Source organism: Falco peregrinus, chromosome 6 (assembly GCF_023634155.1).
Source record: "Falco peregrinus isolate bFalPer1 chromosome 6, bFalPer1.pri, whole genome shotgun sequence".
NCBI lineage: Eukaryota > Metazoa > Chordata > Aves > Falconiformes > Falconidae > Falco > Falco peregrinus.
Genome location: NC_073726.1, coordinates 49,336,993 through 49,358,413, shown reverse-complemented (window position 1 = coordinate 49,358,413; position 21,421 = coordinate 49,336,993). Strand labels below are relative to the sequence as shown.

The window sequence follows — 21,421 nt, the reverse complement described above, 5'->3', positions numbered from 1 at the left end:
CACGATCCCCTTGAAGATTTCAGGTGGGGCATGCAGGTCAGTGAGTATATTAAAAGCACCAGCAGTGGTGAGCAAGTCTCGCTGAAGACAGAAATAGCCTCACAACAAACAGCAATGCCCTGCTCCTGTGACCCTACCACAACATGCTTCACTTGTTAAGGCAGTAGGCATCATTAGCTGAGCTGTATCTCTTCTTCTTCCCAATGTTTACTCATTTTTTCAGGTAAAAGCTCTGTTACAACCTGCAGTTTACAAACAGGTCTGTGTTTCAAGTAAGTTTATAGCAGGCTGACACAGTCTGAGTCATTACACAATGCAGTTCCCTAGATAAGGTTTAACAGATGTGTGTGTGCACCTGAAATCACACCTTTACTGTAGAAGAGGCCTCCTAGATTTTCTGAATTGTTACAACTCTTACAAGTGTTACAACTGTAGTGTTTTGAAATTACAATGGAGATGGAAAGAGTAGGGGGAGGGAGAGATCTTTGCATCATCACAGTGTGAAAGTAGGTGATCTGTAGCTACTATGGGAGAGCCTGCTCTGATCAAACTCAAAACTGTAATACATAAGTATATCTCACTGACAGGCTGAAGATTTGTGTGATCTGTAGCAAACTGGGAGAAAATTTGAAGATGCTGAATGCAAATGGCTAAACAGGAGAACATTAAACATGTAATGTACACACCTTCTCTTGGTACCACTTGCCTGGCAGCTTCAGAGGGAAGCCACTATATGCCAGCTAGGATACTGACTCTGGACTTCTATCCAGACACATTTTAAAATCAAAAAATCACACAAGGAACAATGCAAGCTTTGTTCTGTAGCCACCAGCAGGAAAGATTGACGAAAGGAGATTTGGATGATATATTATGATTTCTATTTTTTGTTCTGAGCAATATAAGAATGTGCAGAAATATAAAAAGAAAATCACCAGTTTCTGCTTTAAAAAATGTTTTTTGTCAAGTTGAATTTGGTCTAAGGTCTGGGCAACGGCTGTATTCAGCTGTTCCTTTATCCAAATCATTAGGCTAACTCCTTAACAGCAAATCCCTTTACACCACAGTCAGAGAAAACTGCTGAAATGTCAGATTATTCTTTCCATCTAGAAGCACATTGTGCTATTTGGTAACCCTCCTCCAAGACTTATGTATAATTCAGGGTGAAAACATACCTCCATCCTTCAGTTTCAATGAACATTTCTTCTCCCTGCTCCCAGGCTGTACTTTCAGAAGTCTTCCTTAAAGCAGCAATGCTCATTTTAAACAGCCTTCCCTCACACAGCCATCAGTCAGGAATGCCAGTACATCTCTGTCGGCATGGCAACAGGCTGAACTGATGTTGATAAAAAATAATCAGCCAAAATAAATAAAGAAAAAGGACAAGAGGGGGAAGCACAGAGAGAGGTGTGCAGTGGTGACAAGGTGAGATGATAAAGTCAAAGCTGACATGGAAGGAAATGCTGCTAAAAAAAACCCATTTGTTTACTCTGAGCTCATTTTCTCCTTGCATCATTCAGCATATCAGAGACTGTGTGGAAAACTGGCTTGCACTATTTCCCAAAGACAACTGGCTAATGAAGAGTCTTCTCAATAACTGCCAAGGCAGCTTGTTTTCAGTGAATTAAAGGAGCTGGGCCCATCTATCTTGAAGTGCTCCTCTTCTTCCTTTAATGCCTCATATGCCCATAAAGTGTCATGCTAACTCTTTGAATTGGGGAGTCCAAATACCCTCTCTGAGTGGCCAATAATATATCTGTTATTTAGGTAATGTGATATATATAGATGTTTGTTTCCTGGGGCAGCTATCTAGACTAAGATTATGGACATATAAAGATACACACCTCTAAAAAGCAATCAGCTGAAATTCTCCATGCCCTAGAAACAACTATATGCACACGGTATTTACTTGTGCAGACCATGAGCTGGTTCAGTGTCTTTAACAATTTTCCATAACTTTTTAATGCAAACCTGTGACATCATCTTGTTTCACAAAACGAGTAGATTTAAAGGAGGAATTATTGCAGATGATATCTCCGCAGGTGCTTGAGTTCATCCCTACAGAATAAGCATTTCTGTCGCTCAAACACTTCAGTAATCTGCCCCTAGTAAGAAAAACAATCAAAAACTAAAGAAAAAGGCAAAGCCGCAGGGTATGTAGGTGTGAAAAGATGCTAAAATATTGCATACAGATGCAAAAAACTGGTAAATTTCATTACACAGCACTTCATTAGTTTCATTCCTCCCGTAAAACTAACAAAGGCATCTAATGTATCTAATACATCTACAGGCATCAGGCCAGGTGATCACAGATACCTGTACCTTCACCTGTGAAGCATAAGTAAGTCATTAATCAGCCCAGGCATGTCAGATTGCAAAGGTATATTGTAGACACAAATCCAAGTGACCTTGGCATGCTCCCACACATCACAGGCTTGCATACCTCTGTGAAGAGCTTGTTTAGACATATGTGTCTGAAGTTCAAGGCCTTTTTTGATCTAGGGAAATTACACCATTTAACTCCGTTAATGATGAAACTGTACTTCCCATTAGTAATCTTCATAAACCACTAGCCTCCAACTTCAAATAAATTCTGAAGTAGGCTAGGTACTTTAAAAATCAATAACACATTGGCAATTTTTTCATGTGAATCCAACCTGAAATAAATCTCCAAAATTTCCCAGTACTGGAGTGACAACTTTAAGAATTATCTTGGTATTATATTGCAGCATCTGGCTTGCATAATAACCCAGCTGACTAAGAGATTGCATTGCAGAATCACTAGAGGTTTCAGAAGCATCTTAATACAATTGTTACCAACACTTAAAACTTGCACTGGGTAGCACTCAGTGCATGTCATCAGGAAGCAGTCTTCCTTGCACTGGTATGGTCTTACAGACCAAGAAACAGATCCCACCCAGAAAAGGTCTGAAACCATGTGTTAGGTTTGGTTTTATGAGAAACCTCAGTTTCATTGTAAATCCCTAAAGTTAAATAAACAGATCCCATGTTCCCTGTTCAGTAGGACTACTAGAAAAGGAAAAGCTTTTAGAGAACTTGTACATTGCACATTGTAAACTGCTCAACACATAGTTTTCGAGCCCTAATGTGTCCACATGCCAAGTGTTAAAGTCCTAGAGCTGGCCCTCCCAACAGCTTACATCTCTTTCTGTTGTTAGCAGCAGTGTTTCATCTATAAAATTTGGTTGGTTTAGCTAAGGCAATTGCAAGCAATGTCATTGTCAGATCATAACAAAAACCATAATCTCCATGTCCTGCTACACATATCAAATCCCAGTTCTCTACCTCCAAGCCCACCAGTTGATAAGTTATCAAGTGATTATTCATGCACTTAAGGGGAAAAATACACCTGCCAGGTTTCACATCAGGTGTTGGCAAATGGGTAGATATTCACAGTAAGGTATCTGCCTAGGCCAAAAAAAGCAGTAAGAATTACACTTCACTGACCAAAAATACCATCCACAATAACTGATGACTGGAAAAGAGAATTTTTATCTATGTACACACACTTCATTCTTCCTCCCTCAGTTACTTAATTACTGACCCTTTGAACTCTAATGCAGTCTTCATGCATCAGTCAATTGAAGACAGCACAACAGCAGCTGTAGGTACCAGTCACTTTGCAGCACAATGCAACTAATTAGGTATCGGTGTGAGTTATTAGCAAAATCCAAAAATTTTTTTTATGTGCACCAATAGTTTCTGTATTTGAATGCAAGCAGCCTCTGGCACAAACACCCTGTTGGGAACAGAATACTGTGTCACTTCACTTGATGGATCTATGTCCTGGACAAAGCCCTCCATTAGTAACAACAGTGGTTAGAAAGAGCCATTTGTTTTTGATCAGCAGGGCCACTGAGTCATATTATATTCAAAATACAAAATATTTGAATTAGCAAAAAAAATCAAAAAATTTAGAAAGAAAATAAATAGCACAAACTAGCCAAAAGGTTAAATATTTTAAAAAAACAAAAAAAAACAAAACAAAACAAAAAAAAACAAAATGAACAAAACACACAAAAAAAACCCCAACAACATACACACACCCACCCCCCAAACAACATTTAAAATGTTTCACTAGTATGCTGGCTTTTCTTGAAACCACCTGAGTTATATGAAGGTTAAAAGTAATGATAAACCACATATCAACTAGAGACATGGTATTTAACTGCTGCTTTGGACGCCAGTGCCAAAACATAGATTCTGAAATTTCTGCTCACTTTTTGCCTAATCTCAGAAGAACCTAGGGATTTCCAATATTTAAATTCTCTAAGTACCTATTATCTGAGGCAAGCCATGGCCATAAGCACCTTGATCTCAGCAGCAATATGGAGTTGGAAAGAAAATTAGATATTTGCTGTCAATCACTGAACTTTTCTACTCATTGTTCCTTTAACACATTATGTCACAGCCACTGTGATTTGGTTTTTTAGCTCATTTCCTCCTGCATCAGCAAGGAGCACTTCAGAAGTTTCCTCTGCATCCAGGAGCAGAGGAGATGATGTGTGCTGTTGTTGCGTCTCACAGATCAGCTGAGCACAGGCGTAGCTCCGTGGTAGTGAGTCTGCCGGGACTCGAGGTGTTCCCTGGAGACCTCCTGCTGTCAGACAGTGCCATGGACTACCTGTCCCACGCAGTCCTCCTGCTGAGCACAGGTCAGATACAGGGTGGGGTTTGGTCATCTAAGCCCAGCAAAAGCCGCGACTAAAAAATGTGTGGGTGTGGGATGGGGCGAGAGGATCGGTGCAGCAATGACACATGAAGCAGAGCAGCCTCCACGGGGTATCCAGTTACCCCGCACCAAAGTGACTGCATTGCTAATTTTTAAATTCCCCTCAAGCCTTTCTTTTCTTTTTTTTTTTTTTCCTTTTTCCCTGTGTTTTATTGCTGAATGCATAATGTAAGAAGTAGATAAGGGGGCAGGGCATGGATCACCTCCCTCCTCCACAGACTAGGAGCAAGCAGAGCCCAGGCCAGGATCTCCACCTGCAAGCAGCAGAGTTACAAATTCCTAGGTGCACAGCTTCAAGCAGAGGGAAGAAAGTGGCCCATGCCACTCTTTTCCAGTAGTGGTCTAATCACAGAAGATGGTAGACCCAACTAATGCCTGGAGGTTGCTCACAAGACCTTCCAACACTGAAACGTAGACTTGCAAACAATTTCAACAAGTATCTATTGTGGAATACAGTATAGTGTGCAGTGTGATTGCCAGAGACCAGAAGATGCTGGTGACCAGAGATTAGATTTTCTCAATAAGTCAGTCAAGGTCACAACCAGCAGTTTCATGAAAGCAAACAAGATATCCATAACTAAAATCTAAAAAGAGGGTTTTGACTGTGATTCCGAGTCACACACTGGCCTGAAGGTGGGTGCCACATTTAGAAAACTCTTCCAAATTTCTTGCTGAACAAACACAGGCATTCCTCACCTCTCACCAGTACATTCCTACATCTAGATCCCCAGCTTTCCCTGAGCCTCACTAAGGACCATAAACTACAGCCAGCACCACTGTGCTAGCTCCAAGACAGATCTGAGGCTTAGGGTTTGTAGGATTGTTTATTTACAGGAGTTTAAAATACCTGCATAGCTCCAAGATATCACTAATGAGCAGACATACCCTCATTCTTGCTTCAAAACAATTAATATCTTCAAGAACTGGCTTGAGATATGATGCATTTTCCCACATAAAGAATTGACAATCACATACCTATCATCTGAAACAAGTGGGAGTGTTTAGCATCATCCAATATCCCAGCACAGATAGACATGACTCTTGCTGGGAGGAACCCAACAGGCTTAATGGGTTTTAAATCTGGTGCACAAACTGTCTAAACACAAGTATTAAATCTAAGCCAAGTAGAGTATAGTACCTCAGGCTTCATAAAAAAACCAAAACAACAACAAAAAGCCCCACCATCAACATATAAATAAGTTTTCTTTCTAACTATTTGTTCTTTTACTGATAACACTTTTGTTTCACCCATTAGAATCCAAAAAGCCAAGATGGCCATTTGCCAAAAGAGGAGTTGTGAGTATTTCACTACTTTTTTTTTTTTTTTTTTTTTTTCACTGACCTTGCTTTCTCCCATAACTAACCTGGGTAAAAATAATTTCTTTACTGCCCTTGGAGAAAGGCAGCCAGCAAGTGATCTAAACTCAGAGGTCTCAGCCCAACCTGGGACTGCTTGGACATTAATCTGCAATTAAGATAAGGTGGCTGCAGTACAGCCACCAGTGCCACTGCACATCACAACACAGTCAGTGCTGCTGCTCTCCATCCCCATGGGTAGTGGGAGGAGAGGTGCCCTTGGCATCGGGAGGGTAGAGCAGTGCAGGCAATGCAGAAGCTCTCATTCAAGGTGTTCAGAGGTGGCAGCAGGCCCAGCGCAGCTCCCTGGGGTAAGAGAGCACAAGGTGGTTCGGTTGCATCATTGCTCTGCCCACAGTGTATCCTGTATTTTCTGCATGCACCTTCATGCCTAGGCTCTGGAGTATCTGCCTAATTCCCACTCATGTGGAAGTGATCTAGGCTATCAGAGTAGCTTTTTAGATGCTTTTTTAGGCCTTTCCTGTCCTCATAAGCACCCTCACACTCACCAGTGACAGCATACACACCAACACACTTCAGTTAATTTCCTTGTCTAACACATCTTGTCTTTTCCAGTTATGAAAATTTTCACTTACTATGGCATCCGAATTTCCTGAGTGTTGTTCATCATTCAAAAAATCATTTACAAGTGTCTTGATAGCTTTACACCCCTAAACACATAACTGTGAACAGTCCCTTCCTAATATATTTTTGCATTTTGTCTTCTAAATCTTGACTATCAGAGTTTCTGCAAGTGAAACCAATGCAAGTACTCAGATTAGCACGAGCAAGAGTTCCCACTTCATCCAATACCATTTCTATAGCATTTGAAAGAGCATAGCCTAAAACTGAAAACTTTATATTCAGCAAAATATTTTAAACTTGCAAAAAAATGCATTTGATATTTAGCCAAAAATTATTTCTGAGGCTATTAAATACCATAAAATTTAATTTATGAAGGATCATTTGCTGGTGTATTTGTTAAGTGTGTGTATACATAATAGCATTATTGTTTCTGCTCCATTTCAAGCTATTTTTCAAAATTAAGAGTTGAGCTTAAACTCTGAATTTCAAATACTATAATCAAACACATATTTCAAAATTGGCTTGAAATCAGTGCCTAAAGTTCAGACAATAGAAATCCATGTAATACAAGTATACTGTTCCAGAAAGCAGATAAAACTTAGGCAAACACCTTATAAGTCTATGCTTACAGCACTAAATTAGAGTTCATAAATATTGGTTAAATTTTTTACACGGCACTGTCAGCCTGAAAAACAAAGCCAAACCAAAAGCAATTGTTTTTATTTCATGATGCCTCACACAGACAAACTCCTCCTGCTCTTTGAGTTTTCTAAAAGCTCATTTTATAGACACTACTCTGCAACTGACGAAAGGAGTTTTTTCAATATGTAGCTCAAGTTAAAAAAATGTTAAATAAATAAATAATCACACAAGCTTTGTATACCTATGGCAGGGGGATGATTTCAGCTATGAGTTTGTTGTCCCCTACTTCTGACAGTGCTGAAGGAAGCAAAATATTTTATTTGTTCTGAGAGTAGTCCATTGCCTGTTGCCGTACCAACGATTTGCCCTGCCAAAGACTTCAGCATTACATAAATAAGACCTTACACACCCATACCTAAGCCACCTAACACATCCCACCCATAGCTACTAACAGACCTCCCATCACTCCCTCACCTCTGTGTAGGAGAGCCTGGAAATACAAGGAAATCACTCCTGTTAAGGGCAAACTCCTTACAGATCAGAGCAAGGTTATTAAGCTGGGTAAACTTCTTAATGGTCTTTAAAACAGTGTATGAATCAGGGTAGTTTTTTGTCATTCAACAGGCTAAAGACAAGCAGAAGCAAGCGTCTGATCTGGAAAACTGTCAACCTTTAAGTTCATAGACTGCAGCACATACGAATTTTTCTGCTTTAAGGTATTAAAATATTCAGTGTACTATAGCAATGATACTTAAAGATGAGAATAAAAATGTTGTGTTCTTTTTAAATTACCATTTTTCACTACATTAATCTGGAGATGAGAACATCCTGTAAAATTAATGCATAAGCATAAGGTGTATTTTTTTTGTTTGAAATGGAGGAGCAAAACAGAAACTGTGAGCATCACAGAAGCTTACCAAGGGCATCACACACCCCCAGATTTTGCTAGGCCTCCAGACTGCCCTAGATCAGGGAGGTACCACCTTCAGAAAAAAGACATCAGGACAACACTCTCAGCAATGCCTGCAGATCTGGGAAATTCTGCAGAATCTGCCTTGCAGCTTGGACACCAAGCTGACCATGAGCCAGCAGCGTGCCCTGGTGGCCAAGGAGGCCAATGGGACCCTGGGGGGCATTGGGAGGACTGTGGCCAGCAGGTCGAGGGAGGTTGTCCTCCCCCTCTGCTCTGCCCTGGTGAGGCTGCACCTGGAGTCCTGTGTCCAGTTCTGGGCTCCCCAGTTCAAGAGAGACAGGGAACTACTGGGAGGGTGCACTGAAGGGCTACAAAGATGATGAGCATCTCCCTGATGAGGAAAGGCTGAGAGAGCTGGGCCTGTTTAGCCTGGAGACATGACTGAGAGGGGATCTTATCAATGCCTACAAATGTCTTAAGGGTGAGCGTCAGGAGGATGGGGCCAGGCTCTTTTCAGTGGTGCCCAGAGACAGGACAAGGGGCAATGGGCACAAAATGAATCACAGGAAGTTCCTTCCGAATATGAGGAAGAACTTTACTTTGAGGGTGTCAGAGCACTGGGACAGGCTGCCCAGAGAAGCTGTGGGGTCTCCTTCTCTGGAGACATTCCAAACCTGCCTGGACATGACTCTGTGCAACCTGCTGCAGGTGAACCTGCTTTAGCAGGGGGCTGGACTAGATGATCTCCATAGAGCCCTCCCAATCCTGACCATTCTGTGATTTAGGGAATGAAACCGCAGCATCACAGAGATGCCAAGTTGGACTTGGTCACCCCCACTGCTGCCTTAGGGGTGCATTCAGAGATGGCCACATAGAGGTCACTGCCAGAGTTCAGCCACAGAAATCCCACCAGAGCCTGTCTGCCAAAAGGCTTCTGGCCTCCAGGCCCCCTAGCCACAGAAACACCAAGCTTGGGCTACCAGGGTAGTATTCAGATAACTCGCATCTAACGCCATCCCCTTTGCAAAGCAATCCTTCCACTTCTCACGGCAGGCTGTTATATGCAGTTCCACATAGACTTGGTTGTTGGGGACTCCTGTCCGTGCTTAACTTATATGTGAATGTCTGACTTTGGAGCAGTTCAGTAAGGTGAGAGTGGCCACCTTAGGACTAAACAAAACCAGTACCTATGAAGACCCAGACCTTTGGTACATTTTCCAGATGGTATTTCACCATCTAGAAAATAGGAACCTATCATCCATCCCTGCTTTCTAGCGGCAGCAGCACAACAGACTAAATTCTTTAGCATTTGCAAGCTGCCCGCTATTTTTTGATACAGGATTCTACACAGACTATCATACTGTGTTACTTTCAAACTCAGTGTGTTTATATTATAAATATTTTGGAGGAAAATGTCAGCTTTTTAAGTCTTTTTAAAAGAATCTTCAAGCTTTCAGAAGAAGAATCACTAATACTGGCAGTTGGGCTTTTACGTGAGCAAATAGACCATAGATTCTTTTCATAAGGTCTGAAGCAGTTAGTGCAATCGCCGGTCGTTTTCTTTCTTCTTTGATCAATAGACTAAATCCTGGCATGAATTTATAAAGGCACAAAAGACTGAGCAGGAAGATGTCGACAGCCGGATAGAAGTGAAAAAAGAAGCAGCAGTGTGGGAACTTTTCACAAGTGAATGCACTTACTTTCTGGATCATTTGCTGGTTCTCAAGATGGTAACTTCAGATTTTATTTCTCAGAAACAATGAAACAGTATTTGCCCTGCTGTCAGGATGGCAGGCATTAAGCTACCTATAACCTCTCATTGGGTGCCTACAGGGGAATGAGTGAAGGGGTCGTTTTTTCTTCCATCTCACCTGCTCATTCTGTTTCCACAGTTCCCTTTGTTTTTTATCTTCTTGATGGAATCTCTTTTAGACATCACTTTCTGCAAATACCATCTGATTGCAGATTCTTGCAGTAGTTTCAGCTGATTTTCCACTGTTCCTCTCACTAACACTGAACTGAAGCCATTCTCCAATTGACTATACTGGGTATTTCTCTACTGCTAGTCTGTAACTCAATACTCTTCATTTAACTTCATATTGAGCTGTGGTTAGATTATCTTGATTAGAGTGTGAAAGCCTCAGAATTCAGCAGACCTGTGGTTTTAGTATTACAAGAAAACAAGCAAACTAAAAAAACCTCCTCTCCCAAAAACTCCAAATTGCCTCCATAATGGTGAATTTGAAGAGCTTTGAAATATGGACAAGAATATTACAAAGTTAGAAGAATATATGCACTGTTTGCATCCATCACACATCAAAAGTTAGTGTACCCATTTAAAAGGATGGAAAATTCCTTATATATCTTCCTATAATTTTTCTCTTATTCCACAGACAATTTCTGTTTTCTTATTAGTCAAAGGAAAAAGATAGTAAAAAATTTTCCATGTTGCTGAAAATTTAGCCTAGGCAGTGCAAGAAGTATGGCAAAGTAAGGGGAATAAATAGAGAAGCAGGCTGAATTCCTCCTTGGTGGGGCAGAACAGGAAGGGAGAGGAAAGGGGATGACAGGACCAGCTATTGGTCCAAGGCAGGATGGAAGTACCCTTCCTTTCATTCACTTTGTTCAGAGACCTGAGAAGACTAAAAACAGGTGAATCTTGTGAAGGATATGGATAACAGAAAACATGCAGGCCCCTTAGTGAGTCTGATGTAGGAACTTACAGACAAGCCTTAGCCAGCCCTGCATGACCCATAAATGATAAACTATTCAATCCATGCCAGCTTCCCAAATTCTCCTGCCAAAGAAAGAACCCATTGAATTTGGGTAGCCAGTTTTACAGATACCTGCTAATCTAAGTGCTTGCCAGTACAGAAATATCCCACTGATTTTAATGAATCTTCACAGGGAACTTTAAGACCACCATAAATCCCCTTTAAGCTCTCAGGCCAACTGCCTGTGGCAACCAAAGAATTACACAAGACTAAGCAAACACCGTCACTAGCTCTTCAGTCTTGGTACCTGGGTGATGGGGTTTTCCATTAATGCTTTTCACACATATACAAAAAATTCTACTCTGCATCTACTTTTTTTAAGCCTGTTTCAGATTTACGTCAGATTTAGCACAGCTCCAAGATCACCATCAGAGCTTAAATAATGTAAAAACTTAAACAACCAATAAATACACATACAGTTAGTAAAATAATCCAAAGAGATAAAAAAAAACTTCATGACCCCTCTAATTACACTATTCCAACAATATATTTTTTCCGCAGTAACTCTAAACAACTTTTACAGCAGCATGGGGTAGGAAGGAAAGCATTCAGAAAGGTCACAGAAATATGTAACTATGACTCTGATGTTATTAATTCCTTCACGCAGATCTGCAGGGGGCTCAGCTGCCCCTCTTCTGCCAGAGGGCACAGCAGAGGCATAGCTGCCTCTGTAGCAACCTCAAAGACACCCCAGAGACAACACTCATATCCCTCCTCCTCACACAAAGCCCAATATTTAGCCTTCAGGCAGGTCAGGAGAAGTTTCTCAGAGTATTGTCTTCTGCCCTCCCCAAATCAAATGACCATTTCATGACAATTATAGTGCAAACTTGTTCTTTTTTTTCTTTTTTTTTTTTTTTGGGGGGGGGGGTGGCGTGGCAGAGAAAAAAAGACAGTCACAAATAGAAAATAACATGGATTTGCTTTTTGCTTTGTTTTTAAAGATATTTATGAACACTCTAAAATACCTCCAGAATAATGAATTTCTCTTAGATGTGGATTTGTGGAGACTTTTTGCAAACTTAGAGGAGTTAAACAAGGTAAGTAAAAAAATAAAAGTCTTACTGAGATCAGAAATCAACTAACTCACTAAAAGGAGAGGAGAAACCATTCATAAAGCCTCTGTTCAGATTCAATGCTTACATTTGGAACTTAGTTCAGATAATTGGTCCTTCCTTTATTTCTATTTTGTATATCAGTGGGGGTCAAATTTCCTCAGTGCAAATTATTTTCATGTGCCTCCAGCAAAGGATAAACAGGCATTTGCACAGGGAGGAGAGCTCATTTGGCAGTTGTTTCTAAAGTAAGCATGAGTCTAAGACTAATTCTAATAAACAGCATCCTTTTAAAACAATTTATGGAGATAAACTCTGCACAATCCTTACAACAAAACAGTAAGAATAGCAAAACAACTACAATAACAAGTTTCATTTCACAAACAGATGTGCACCAAGACTTTGCTATCTATTATGCCACTCCAGAAGAGCAAGTTGAAACAAAACAGTGACCACCCCTCTCCAGCTAAGGTTTCCCTTGGTGTGGGTGGAAGGATATCTCCCACACAGGCTGCATGTTCTGTGTTCATGTGCTATTCACCCTCCAGCTTCCAGGAGAGAGACCACGAGGCTTGGCTGCGAAGTGCTCCAGCTCTTTGCTGCTTGTTGTTGGTGGCCAGTTGCTGGGAGATCATTTTCAACTCCCAAAAATAAAGGAACCCATAAGTCCAAAACAGCTTTTACATAATTTTAGAAGCAAAACAGTAATTTTTATTAGCTTGAGAGGTCTCTTACAGGACACTTCAGCCTTCATAGCAAAGTGAATTTTGGAAGGAGCTCTTCAGGTGCATATGTTGAATGACTGATCACAATCACACCACATGCTCTAAACCAGTTACTTGCTCCAAGTTCTTTCCCTTAATGTAATTCCCTTGCCTTAACAGATAACATTTCCCATTTTAGCCAAAACAAGAAAAGCAGGAAAACTCTTCAGAGTAGGGGCAATTAGCCAGAGCTCAAATACATGAACAAGTCACCTCTGCTCAGGGGCTGACCTCACACCAAGTGAGCTGCTGCCAGTGACCACCTGAGCAGGTTTGGAGATAGAAAGAAAGAGATTTTTAGCTGATGTGTTTCACCTTGCACTGGCTGAGGGCTAAGACCATGCATGCAGCCAGCTACCAGAGTTCAGTTGATGTGTTGTTGCTGATTGCTTTGGTCTTGTTCAAAGAAGTGAGTAGGGTATACTGCTGTGTGCCATTTAGTGATCACTAAAGCTCTGAGCTTGGCTAGAGTGTGGGCATGTCTTCCAAGATTTATCTTTAATACGTTTTCTGTTTTGTTTTCTAATTTTGTTGTCCTCATTAATGAGAATGGTAAATAATCATCCATTATGCATACTTCTATATAAAATAGTGATCAAACTTAGGGGAAAGTAGTGGCTGTCAATACCTGTAATGCCTTTTTTTTCATACATTTTACAGCATGTCTTTCTTCCTGACAGCAGGCTGAATCCATTAAAAAAACGCATACTGTAAAAGGTGTAAAATGCACCCTTGCCCAACAGAAAGAATAGGCGTTATTATCCTATTAGCAGCTCTGCCCCCATAAATACACCAAAGTAGTGTGTGTAGCTACAACAGCAGTTCATAGCAGTATCACAGAGAGTGATGTTCCCTTCTGGCCTAAAATTTGGCCAAAAGCTGAGCCTGGCAACAAATTTGTGTGGAAATAGTGTATTCAGAAGGTAAGTGTGGGCTCAAGAGGAGGCTTTCACACACATCTGGGCACCCTTGAATCCAGTGCAAACATATAAAGCTATTTTATGGGGCATACATGACTTTTTATAGTATTTTATAGAAATTTCCCTCATCTCCAGTAATCTGAAATAAACTCAGATTATGAAAGATGGTATCTTCTTCAAATGACCATTAAGAATTCCTTAATTTTCACAGCTCTGTCATACACAATCAGTGTTTTCCAGTAGATACCATTCACCCATCGTGATTTTTCATGTTAAATACAGCTTCTATACTAAAATAAGTTTAAATGGAATAACTAATCTTGTTTCAAAGCTTTTGTCAGATGGCATTATCATGATTTAAATGGGTATTTGTATAGATTTGCTTTAGCTTCCGACTAATCAAAGCACTCCAGGCATAATTCTGAAGCTAATTCTGGCAATGTAGGGGAGATAAGTATAGGCATCCCATTAGGTTTGGAGCCTCTGAAGAGACCAGGGATGGGAAATAAAGTTGTTTTAAACTTAATTTCAGAAGATCACTGATGCTAATATTTTTTTTTCCACCCTTACTTAGATAAGTCTCAGTTTTCTGAAAACCTTTTTTGAAACTGTGAAGGAGCATGTCAGCACATCAGACTCTCCTATGGATTTCAGGTCCATACTCAGAAAGGTAATGTGGTTAGAAGTATTCTCGCTATCAGCAGGTCCTTGCAGCAGACCATTTATCATAGCATGCAGGTGCTTTAGAGCAATCAAGTCAGTCAAGGACCCACCATCTGCCACAGGCAGTTTGCTCTCAGCCTCGAGTACCTCCTGCCAGTGGGATATTTCTTTTATTTCATTGGCATGTTTGAGGTGGTTGTGGAAAGGTACTCTGTGTGTGGAAAGAATTTTCTTTTCTGGGGAAGAGTAGCTCAAACCCTGAGACTTTTCCACTGGCAGAGGTGAGATTCTGGCTCTATGGAAGATGTTACCCTGAGACCAGACCCCAGCCCCATCACTGGATGTTCCCTACCTCCTTCCACTCCATCACAGAGAACCTTCCTTTACTCCGTGTACCAGACACACAAGTGTATTTAAATGCTTAATTAAGAGCTCAAGGGGACTGAAATACCTCTTATACTTTGGCCTGTGCCTCTCAAGTAAGAGAGAGGCACAAGCACAATTGTCCTGCTGCTAAGCGCTGCCCTGCAACCCTTTCGGGCAGCCTGCGTGGTAAACAAGGCAGCTGCTGAAAAAGCAGTCTCCAGGGACTCTGTTTCCTGCACAACTTCCCAAGGACTGAAAAGCTGGAAATATTAATACGGATAGAAAAATCAATCCGTGGAACTGAACTTTCCCTAGTAGTAGGGGCCACTAGAAAACTGCTGGGAAAATACTAAAACAGACCCTACCTCAGGGTTAGGATTTTAAAAAGGGAAAGGGAGCCTAGAGCTTGGCTTCTCACCCCCATTACCTCTGACTTCAGGCATTCTAATCAATAACATTTGTGTGAGACAGAGAAAATCTCAGACAAAACTGAGTTCTGTCATGGATGGCATTCAACATTTCTAAGAGCTGTCTAATGTACTTGGATATAAAGTGACATTCTATATGAGGCCATGTAAAGCTGTTGCATATATAGTGGGTTTTATCTTCAGCTTCTACATTAATTTCATGTCTCCTATTTCTAATGAGAACAAAGTCTAAGAATGCCTCACACATCTGCAGAGCTGTTAGAACTGTTCCCATGCATAACTTGAGCACTGTTGTAGTTTTTTTACTACCTTACCACTTTTACTACTTTTTAACTTGCCCTTTACTTTTTTAACTGCCCCTTTCCCTCTTCCCCTATTTTCCTAAGTACGTGGAAATCTCAGGTAAAATGCACATTACAAAACTAAAACTGTTGTTCCTACCTTTGTCATGACATTTTTCTTTCTTGATAAGTTTCCAAGTCTTTTCTGCAGTTTTTCCAGGGTGACCTCTGCCAGACACACCAGATTTATTGCCTTAATTATACCTCCGCTGTCTTCTGCTTGGAAAACCTGAGGCAGAGAGAAGATTTTGGCATCTACCTGAAAGTAAAGTGATGGTGGTGGTGGTGGTGGTGGTGGTTGTGGTGGTGGTGGTAGTGTCTTCAGACAGCCTTATGCCAAGATTTTAACACCAGACTAGGGAAGTTCATTGGAAGCAAACCTGCGTAGACAGCATTTTACACAGATTTTTTGAACTGCAGAGGGTATCATAAATATGAAGTCACCTTTCTGAGTGTATGTTCCCCTGCACATGAAAGTCCATACTTGTAATACAGAACAGGCAGGAGGAGGAAGCCAAAAGGCTGCATTCTTGCAGGCAGGAAATACATATTGCTGTTGTCTCACTTCTAGCCTCTATCATTCAGATATTTTCACATGTAATCCCTTGACTTGGTGGCCTCCACCCTAAAAAAAATGAAATGGTTACAGAAAAGAAGAAACAAAAATCAAGCTACACTGTAAAATCTCTTTTAGGTGTTTTGCTTTGATGAGTCCTGCATATCAGCTTGGTTTAGATGCTGGGTGGGAACACGGTATGTAGGGTATTATGTGCTTTAGCAGATGAAAGGACTCACATTCTCTAAGTACAAAAAAGTCCCCAACTTCTATGCTATGCCATATCAGCAAGGGCACAAAAACCTCAATGCTGGAGAAGCATATGATGGCTTCCTTCTGCTTAAGGAAAGGTGTATGTGATACAAGCCAAAACAAGGGGAATAGAAATCCAGGAGCACGTCAGTGCCTTTATGTGTCTTAGGAGCCTGCAGTGAGACAGCAGGGTGGGTTTTGGCTGAGCCCTGGCAAGAAAACCGGGCTGCTCTCCTAGCTCACAGTATTTGCTGACCCACATACCTGAAGGAAGGAATCAACATCCTGGATAGGACAGCAAGCAACCCCTCTGCAAGGCAGCAGTTTAGCTCTTCTAACAGGTTTTGCTTAACCATAAAGAAAAGGTAGTGCTTGTTATCTAAACGCTACCAGTAAGTGAGCATTTACCTCCCTCTAAGGCTGGAAAGAGCTATCAGCGATGTCTTCATGAAATTACAGCACTAGGGTAGGTTCAACAATGCATCTGTCTGAAGCAACAGCTACAGCCAGTGCAGAAAGTGGGGCTCCCAGGGAGAGGGCTGTGCTCTTTCTGACTTATTAGCAGACCAACATGTCCTGTACATACTTAAGACTGATCTTCAACATTACAGGCTTAAAAAAGAGAATCCTGAAGAAGTGGGGTTTTCCTCAAAGGTAGCCTAAAACTGGGAGTACATCTCTTTGTAGCAAACTCTTCAGCTTTTAGGGCCTGGCAGGGTTAACGTTGCTTGCTCCCATGCCTAGGAAAAAGTTCCCAAGTGGGAAGAAGTAGGTGACCCTAAAGCAGCCCTTAAATGTTACTCAGGTTTTCCTGATTAATTTAAAATAGCCAATAAATAAGAGCACTACTTGATCTGCTAGTATGGCCACAGTACTTGAAATAGGAAGCAGTAAAGTTAATCTGGAGGAGTAATGCAATTCCCACTGTAGAGAGCTGTCCTGATTTGGGCTTAGAGACTTAATTTTCTTCCTCGTAGCTGAATAAGTGTTCTGTTTTGGGTTTAGGATGAGAATATTCTTGATAATCCACTGATGTATTAGCTGCTGCTAAGCAGTGTTTACACTAAGTCAAGGATTTTTCAGCTTCTTACACCACTCCACCCCACCAGTGAGTAGGCTGGGGGGCACAAGAGGCTGGGAGAAGACACAGCCAGGACAGCTGATCCAAACCAGCCATACCATATGATGCCATACTTGGTGTATAAACTGGGGGGAAAGCTGGCTGGGGGCAGCTGCTCAGGAACTGGCTAGACATCAGGCAGTAAGCAATTGCATTGTGCATCGTTTGGTTTATGTATTCTAATTATATTATTACTATTATTAGTATTATTATCCCTTCTGTTTCTCTTGTATTAAACTGTCTTTGTCTCAGCCCATGAATTTTACTTTTTTATTTGTAATTCTTTTCCTCCATCCCACTGGGTGAGGGGGCAGTGAGCAAGCGGCTGTGTGGTGTTTAGCTACCTGCTAGGTTCAACCACAAGAGCCTTTAGCTGCCCCTGCTGTCACTGTATGAGAAGTTCATCCTTGATCAGTCCCTGCCTCGTTACAGTCAGCTGAAGATGCAGAAAACTGTTTGCTACCTCCCTGCCAGGGAGCAAGCTGAGGTTTTCCTTGTCTTTAGCAGTGGTGTGAACAAAATGAACAGTGCAAGAGGCTGCATCTGCCAGAGCTGCTGGTTGCTCCTTTGCATCGACTGATGCGCTACCCCCTCCTCCTTAACAACATCTGGAGAAGGAGCACTGACGAAACAGAGAAAGGCTTTATCCAGTCACTTAGAAGGTGGAAAAGTCAATACGTAAGTTGCTAAGGTTAAATGTCAAGTGTGCAATTAACAGTTAGCAAGTTATGTGGCCTTTCTGTGCACATCTCTTTCAGTGTGAATTGGTCAGGTCTCCCTGCGGAGATGCAATGAGGACATGCATGTCTTTCAGCAATCCTGAGCCCTTCCTCATTCTGTAGAAAACGATTGGTGCCACTCTTATGCTGTCAAAGTCTCTCTGAGCGAGGTCACAGGACTCCCAAATCAGTGAGTCATTTGTGTTTGCTCAGAATCATCTGCCATGACATGCAAACAATTAAGAGCAGATCACAAATTGGAACAAATCAAGAACTCAAACAAAGAAATCTTTGACTTGAATTTATGTCTAGGGAGGATTATGTTGGGACTAATCCTTAAGAGGATAAAATCACAAGGGGAATATTACGTCCATGACCTTTCACTAAATGACAGGGTCCTACCATATAACATACTGAAGAGCTATCTCAGCTACAGATTTTCTTTAGCTATTGTGGGGGAAAAAGGGGGGTTGGTGCAGGACTATTCTTAGGATTTTTTCCTGCATTTTGTTTTAAGTAAATAATTTATTATTTTAAAATAATTTATTAATTCAGTCTTGTTCAGGAAGCTATAAATGGATCTCTGTAAGTGTCTTATGGTAATATAGTACGTCAGCAGATAAGTTTATTCCCCAAAGGCCTCATGCAGCCCCCACTGAAATCAAAGACAAGACAGTGCCTCAGCAAAACACTTATCCTGCCAGTCTTGGCAGGGAGAGGTCCCAGGCAGTGCTTCATCCTCACCAGCAGCACACCAGGGCCTTGACCCACACAGCGTGGTGGCTCACTCTCTGCTTCCATCCCTTTCCCCATCCTGGAGGCTGAAGGCTTGAACATCTTCTTGGGAGATGAGGCAGAAAAAGAGTTAATGTCTTGCAGAGACAGACAAATCTGGGGCTCCTTCTTCTTGGGTAAATACTCCAATGACAGAATTACTACCTAAAAGAGGGACTCTGCTTCTTTCTCTTCGTGCCAAGCCTTATGAGGAGTCTAGCCTAATGGCCACACAAGGAGCATACCTTTCAGCACAGAGCAGCTCCTGTAGGAAAATAATACGGTTTTGTCACTAGTCTGGAGAATTCTGCTGAGAGGACAGCAGTTTTAGGTATGGCCCCAAAGACCACGGGATATCTGGGGAATATTACTGGCAAACAAATAAGTCCTTCCAGAGTTTAGATACCTCTGGGCCAAGAAAACCAAAGATAGAGGGGTCACCCGTGTTTATTCACAGACACCTGACAAAGACCTGCCTTCATTTTTTGATCAGTGGACAGAAGGAAGAGTTGCAGCCATTCCCCCCCGCCCCCTCTTCTGGGGGATGGGTGCGTGTGTCTGAAACCATTATCTGCAATATCACTCAAATCTTGGAAATAAAGTTGCATGTTAAAGTTTTGCCTATAGTGGCCCTGAATCGGCAAAGACTTAGTCCCCATTTTTCACAATTTGAGGTGCTCCCTTCCCAGTTAAATACTTCAGTCACTTCTGGCACCACTTCCCTTGAAATTAATTCTCATTAATTTGAAGTCTTTTGATCAGGCTGTATATAATGAAAACTGTTTTTCTCTCATTACCCCAAACAGTTTAGAAAGGCAGGATTTTTTTAAAAGGACTTTTAAAGATTACAGTTTAACTGAGTTTAATATGATGCCTCCTGTTCCCCAGTCAGATTAGTAAATACAACCTTTTCCATTTAGCAGTGAACTTAAGCATGTTTGAATGCATGGTTTGAAATGCTGGCTCTGCTGACCTAAGAAAAGTTCAGGCAGTTTTTACAATGAGGCCAAGGTTTCATCTGGAGCTTCACATGTGGGGCGCTTTGGCTTCCACTAGATAAAATCAGTATTCAGCATCTTCTAGAAAGAGGATTTTTGCCAGCCTTGGCAGTAACTGATGTTTCACATATTTCAGGGGATCTGGAAGGTAAAGTCAAGTGGTTGGACAACTTTCAGAAGTTCAGGCAGCTGCAAGAGATCATAATTTGGCCTCTGATCTGGGATCGTGACAAGAGATTTTTTTGTCCCAGAGGTAAGCAGTTTTTTAAAGGGCATTTTTCCTTGAGGAAGGTTTAGTTTCCTATCTATTTTTATAGCATGGTCTCAAATTGGCTGGTTGTCTATATTCTAGTTACTGGGGATGGCTCTGCTCTAAGAGGAGCAGCTGCAGCCCGAGCACTGCAAACACTGTAGCTGAACATGCAGGCTGTGCACAGTGCCTTGGATGGGCTGCTCTCAGCTAACATCGGAGAGAGTAAGATTGTGTGATCCAGGAGGACTCTCCAGTGTTTGCTTTTAGGGGGCAGAATTAAATGGGATAGATGTAAGTATTACTACCTTTTTTATAAGGATATGAAGTAAAATTATTTCCCTCTTTCACTCCTCTAGCTGAGCCAAAGAAATTTCTGTTTAAATAGCATTACAAAAAACTACACAGCATACCTAGGAACAGGTGCACCTTTCTGCTGTGCTTACCCCCTTACCCAAACAGACAGACTTTAACCAGCATTATGGTAACATCACCAAGTGGGTCTCACCTCAAAGATTATGCCTGTTCATGTGCAGGGTTGCAAAAACCATTAAACTCACTCTGAAAAAAAACCAACCCAATCTAACATTTCAAAAGTGTAAACACATTTAAGCAAGGGAACTGCTAAAGAAACAACCCTGCTGTTGTTAGCTGTGTGATGTATTTAGCCTGAGATAAGAGCACACATGCTCAGTTTGTTTAACTCCCAGTTCATCATCAGATACACAAGATTCCCCATTTTCTCTCTCTCTCTCTCTCTCTTTTGGGTCAAGTGTTTGAAGCAAAGCTTAAGAGAAAACAGCAGTGAAAACGTTCTGTCTTCAGTGAACAGACTTCTCCTTCGTGAAGGGAGGCTAACATTAGCAGGTAATGTCCCTAAATGTCCTGGTATCAGGAGTTAGATTAACAAAACCGTATTTTGTTATGGCAGGTCCAGAATGAACCTCTGCAGCAGTCTTTAGGCAGGTGCGGGAAAGAAAAAGCAAATGTACAGCTTGTCAGGCAGCCTGAGAAACAGCCAAAAGGATGAGTAATATGAATGATTGTTTATTGTCACATGTGGGTATTCAGTCTGCCAGGTGCTGAAGAAGTCAGCATGGCTGGCCAACGCCTGTCACTCAAAGGGCGCATTTTACTGTCACATTCAAGGTGGCCATAGGAAAACAGTAAGTTTAGACTTTCCTACACAAGGTGC

General features: G+C 41.5%; 1 protein-coding gene across 1 annotated transcript in view; it reads left to right on the top strand.

The window, feature by feature from the left end:
- The first annotated feature begins 4,519 nt into the window (after positions 1-4,519).
- PLEKHG7 (pleckstrin homology and RhoGEF domain containing G7) overlaps positions 4,520-21,421 on the top strand; it is a 28,019-nt gene continuing 11,117 nt past the window's right edge. Inside the window, exons 1-9 of the mRNA XM_055807705.1 lie at positions 4,520-4,673; positions 6,006-6,046; positions 9,827-9,976; positions 11,965-12,060; positions 14,334-14,429; positions 15,709-15,822; positions 17,993-18,167; positions 20,113-20,224; positions 20,996-21,093. Coding sequence (XP_055663680.1) covers positions 4,520-4,673; positions 6,006-6,046; positions 9,827-9,976; positions 11,965-12,060; positions 14,334-14,429; positions 15,709-15,822; positions 17,993-18,167; positions 20,113-20,224; positions 20,996-21,093 — 1,036 coding nt within the window. The remainder of the gene's footprint in view (positions 4,674-6,005; positions 6,047-9,826; positions 9,977-11,964; positions 12,061-14,333; positions 14,430-15,708; positions 15,823-17,992; positions 18,168-20,112; positions 20,225-20,995; positions 21,094-21,421) is intronic.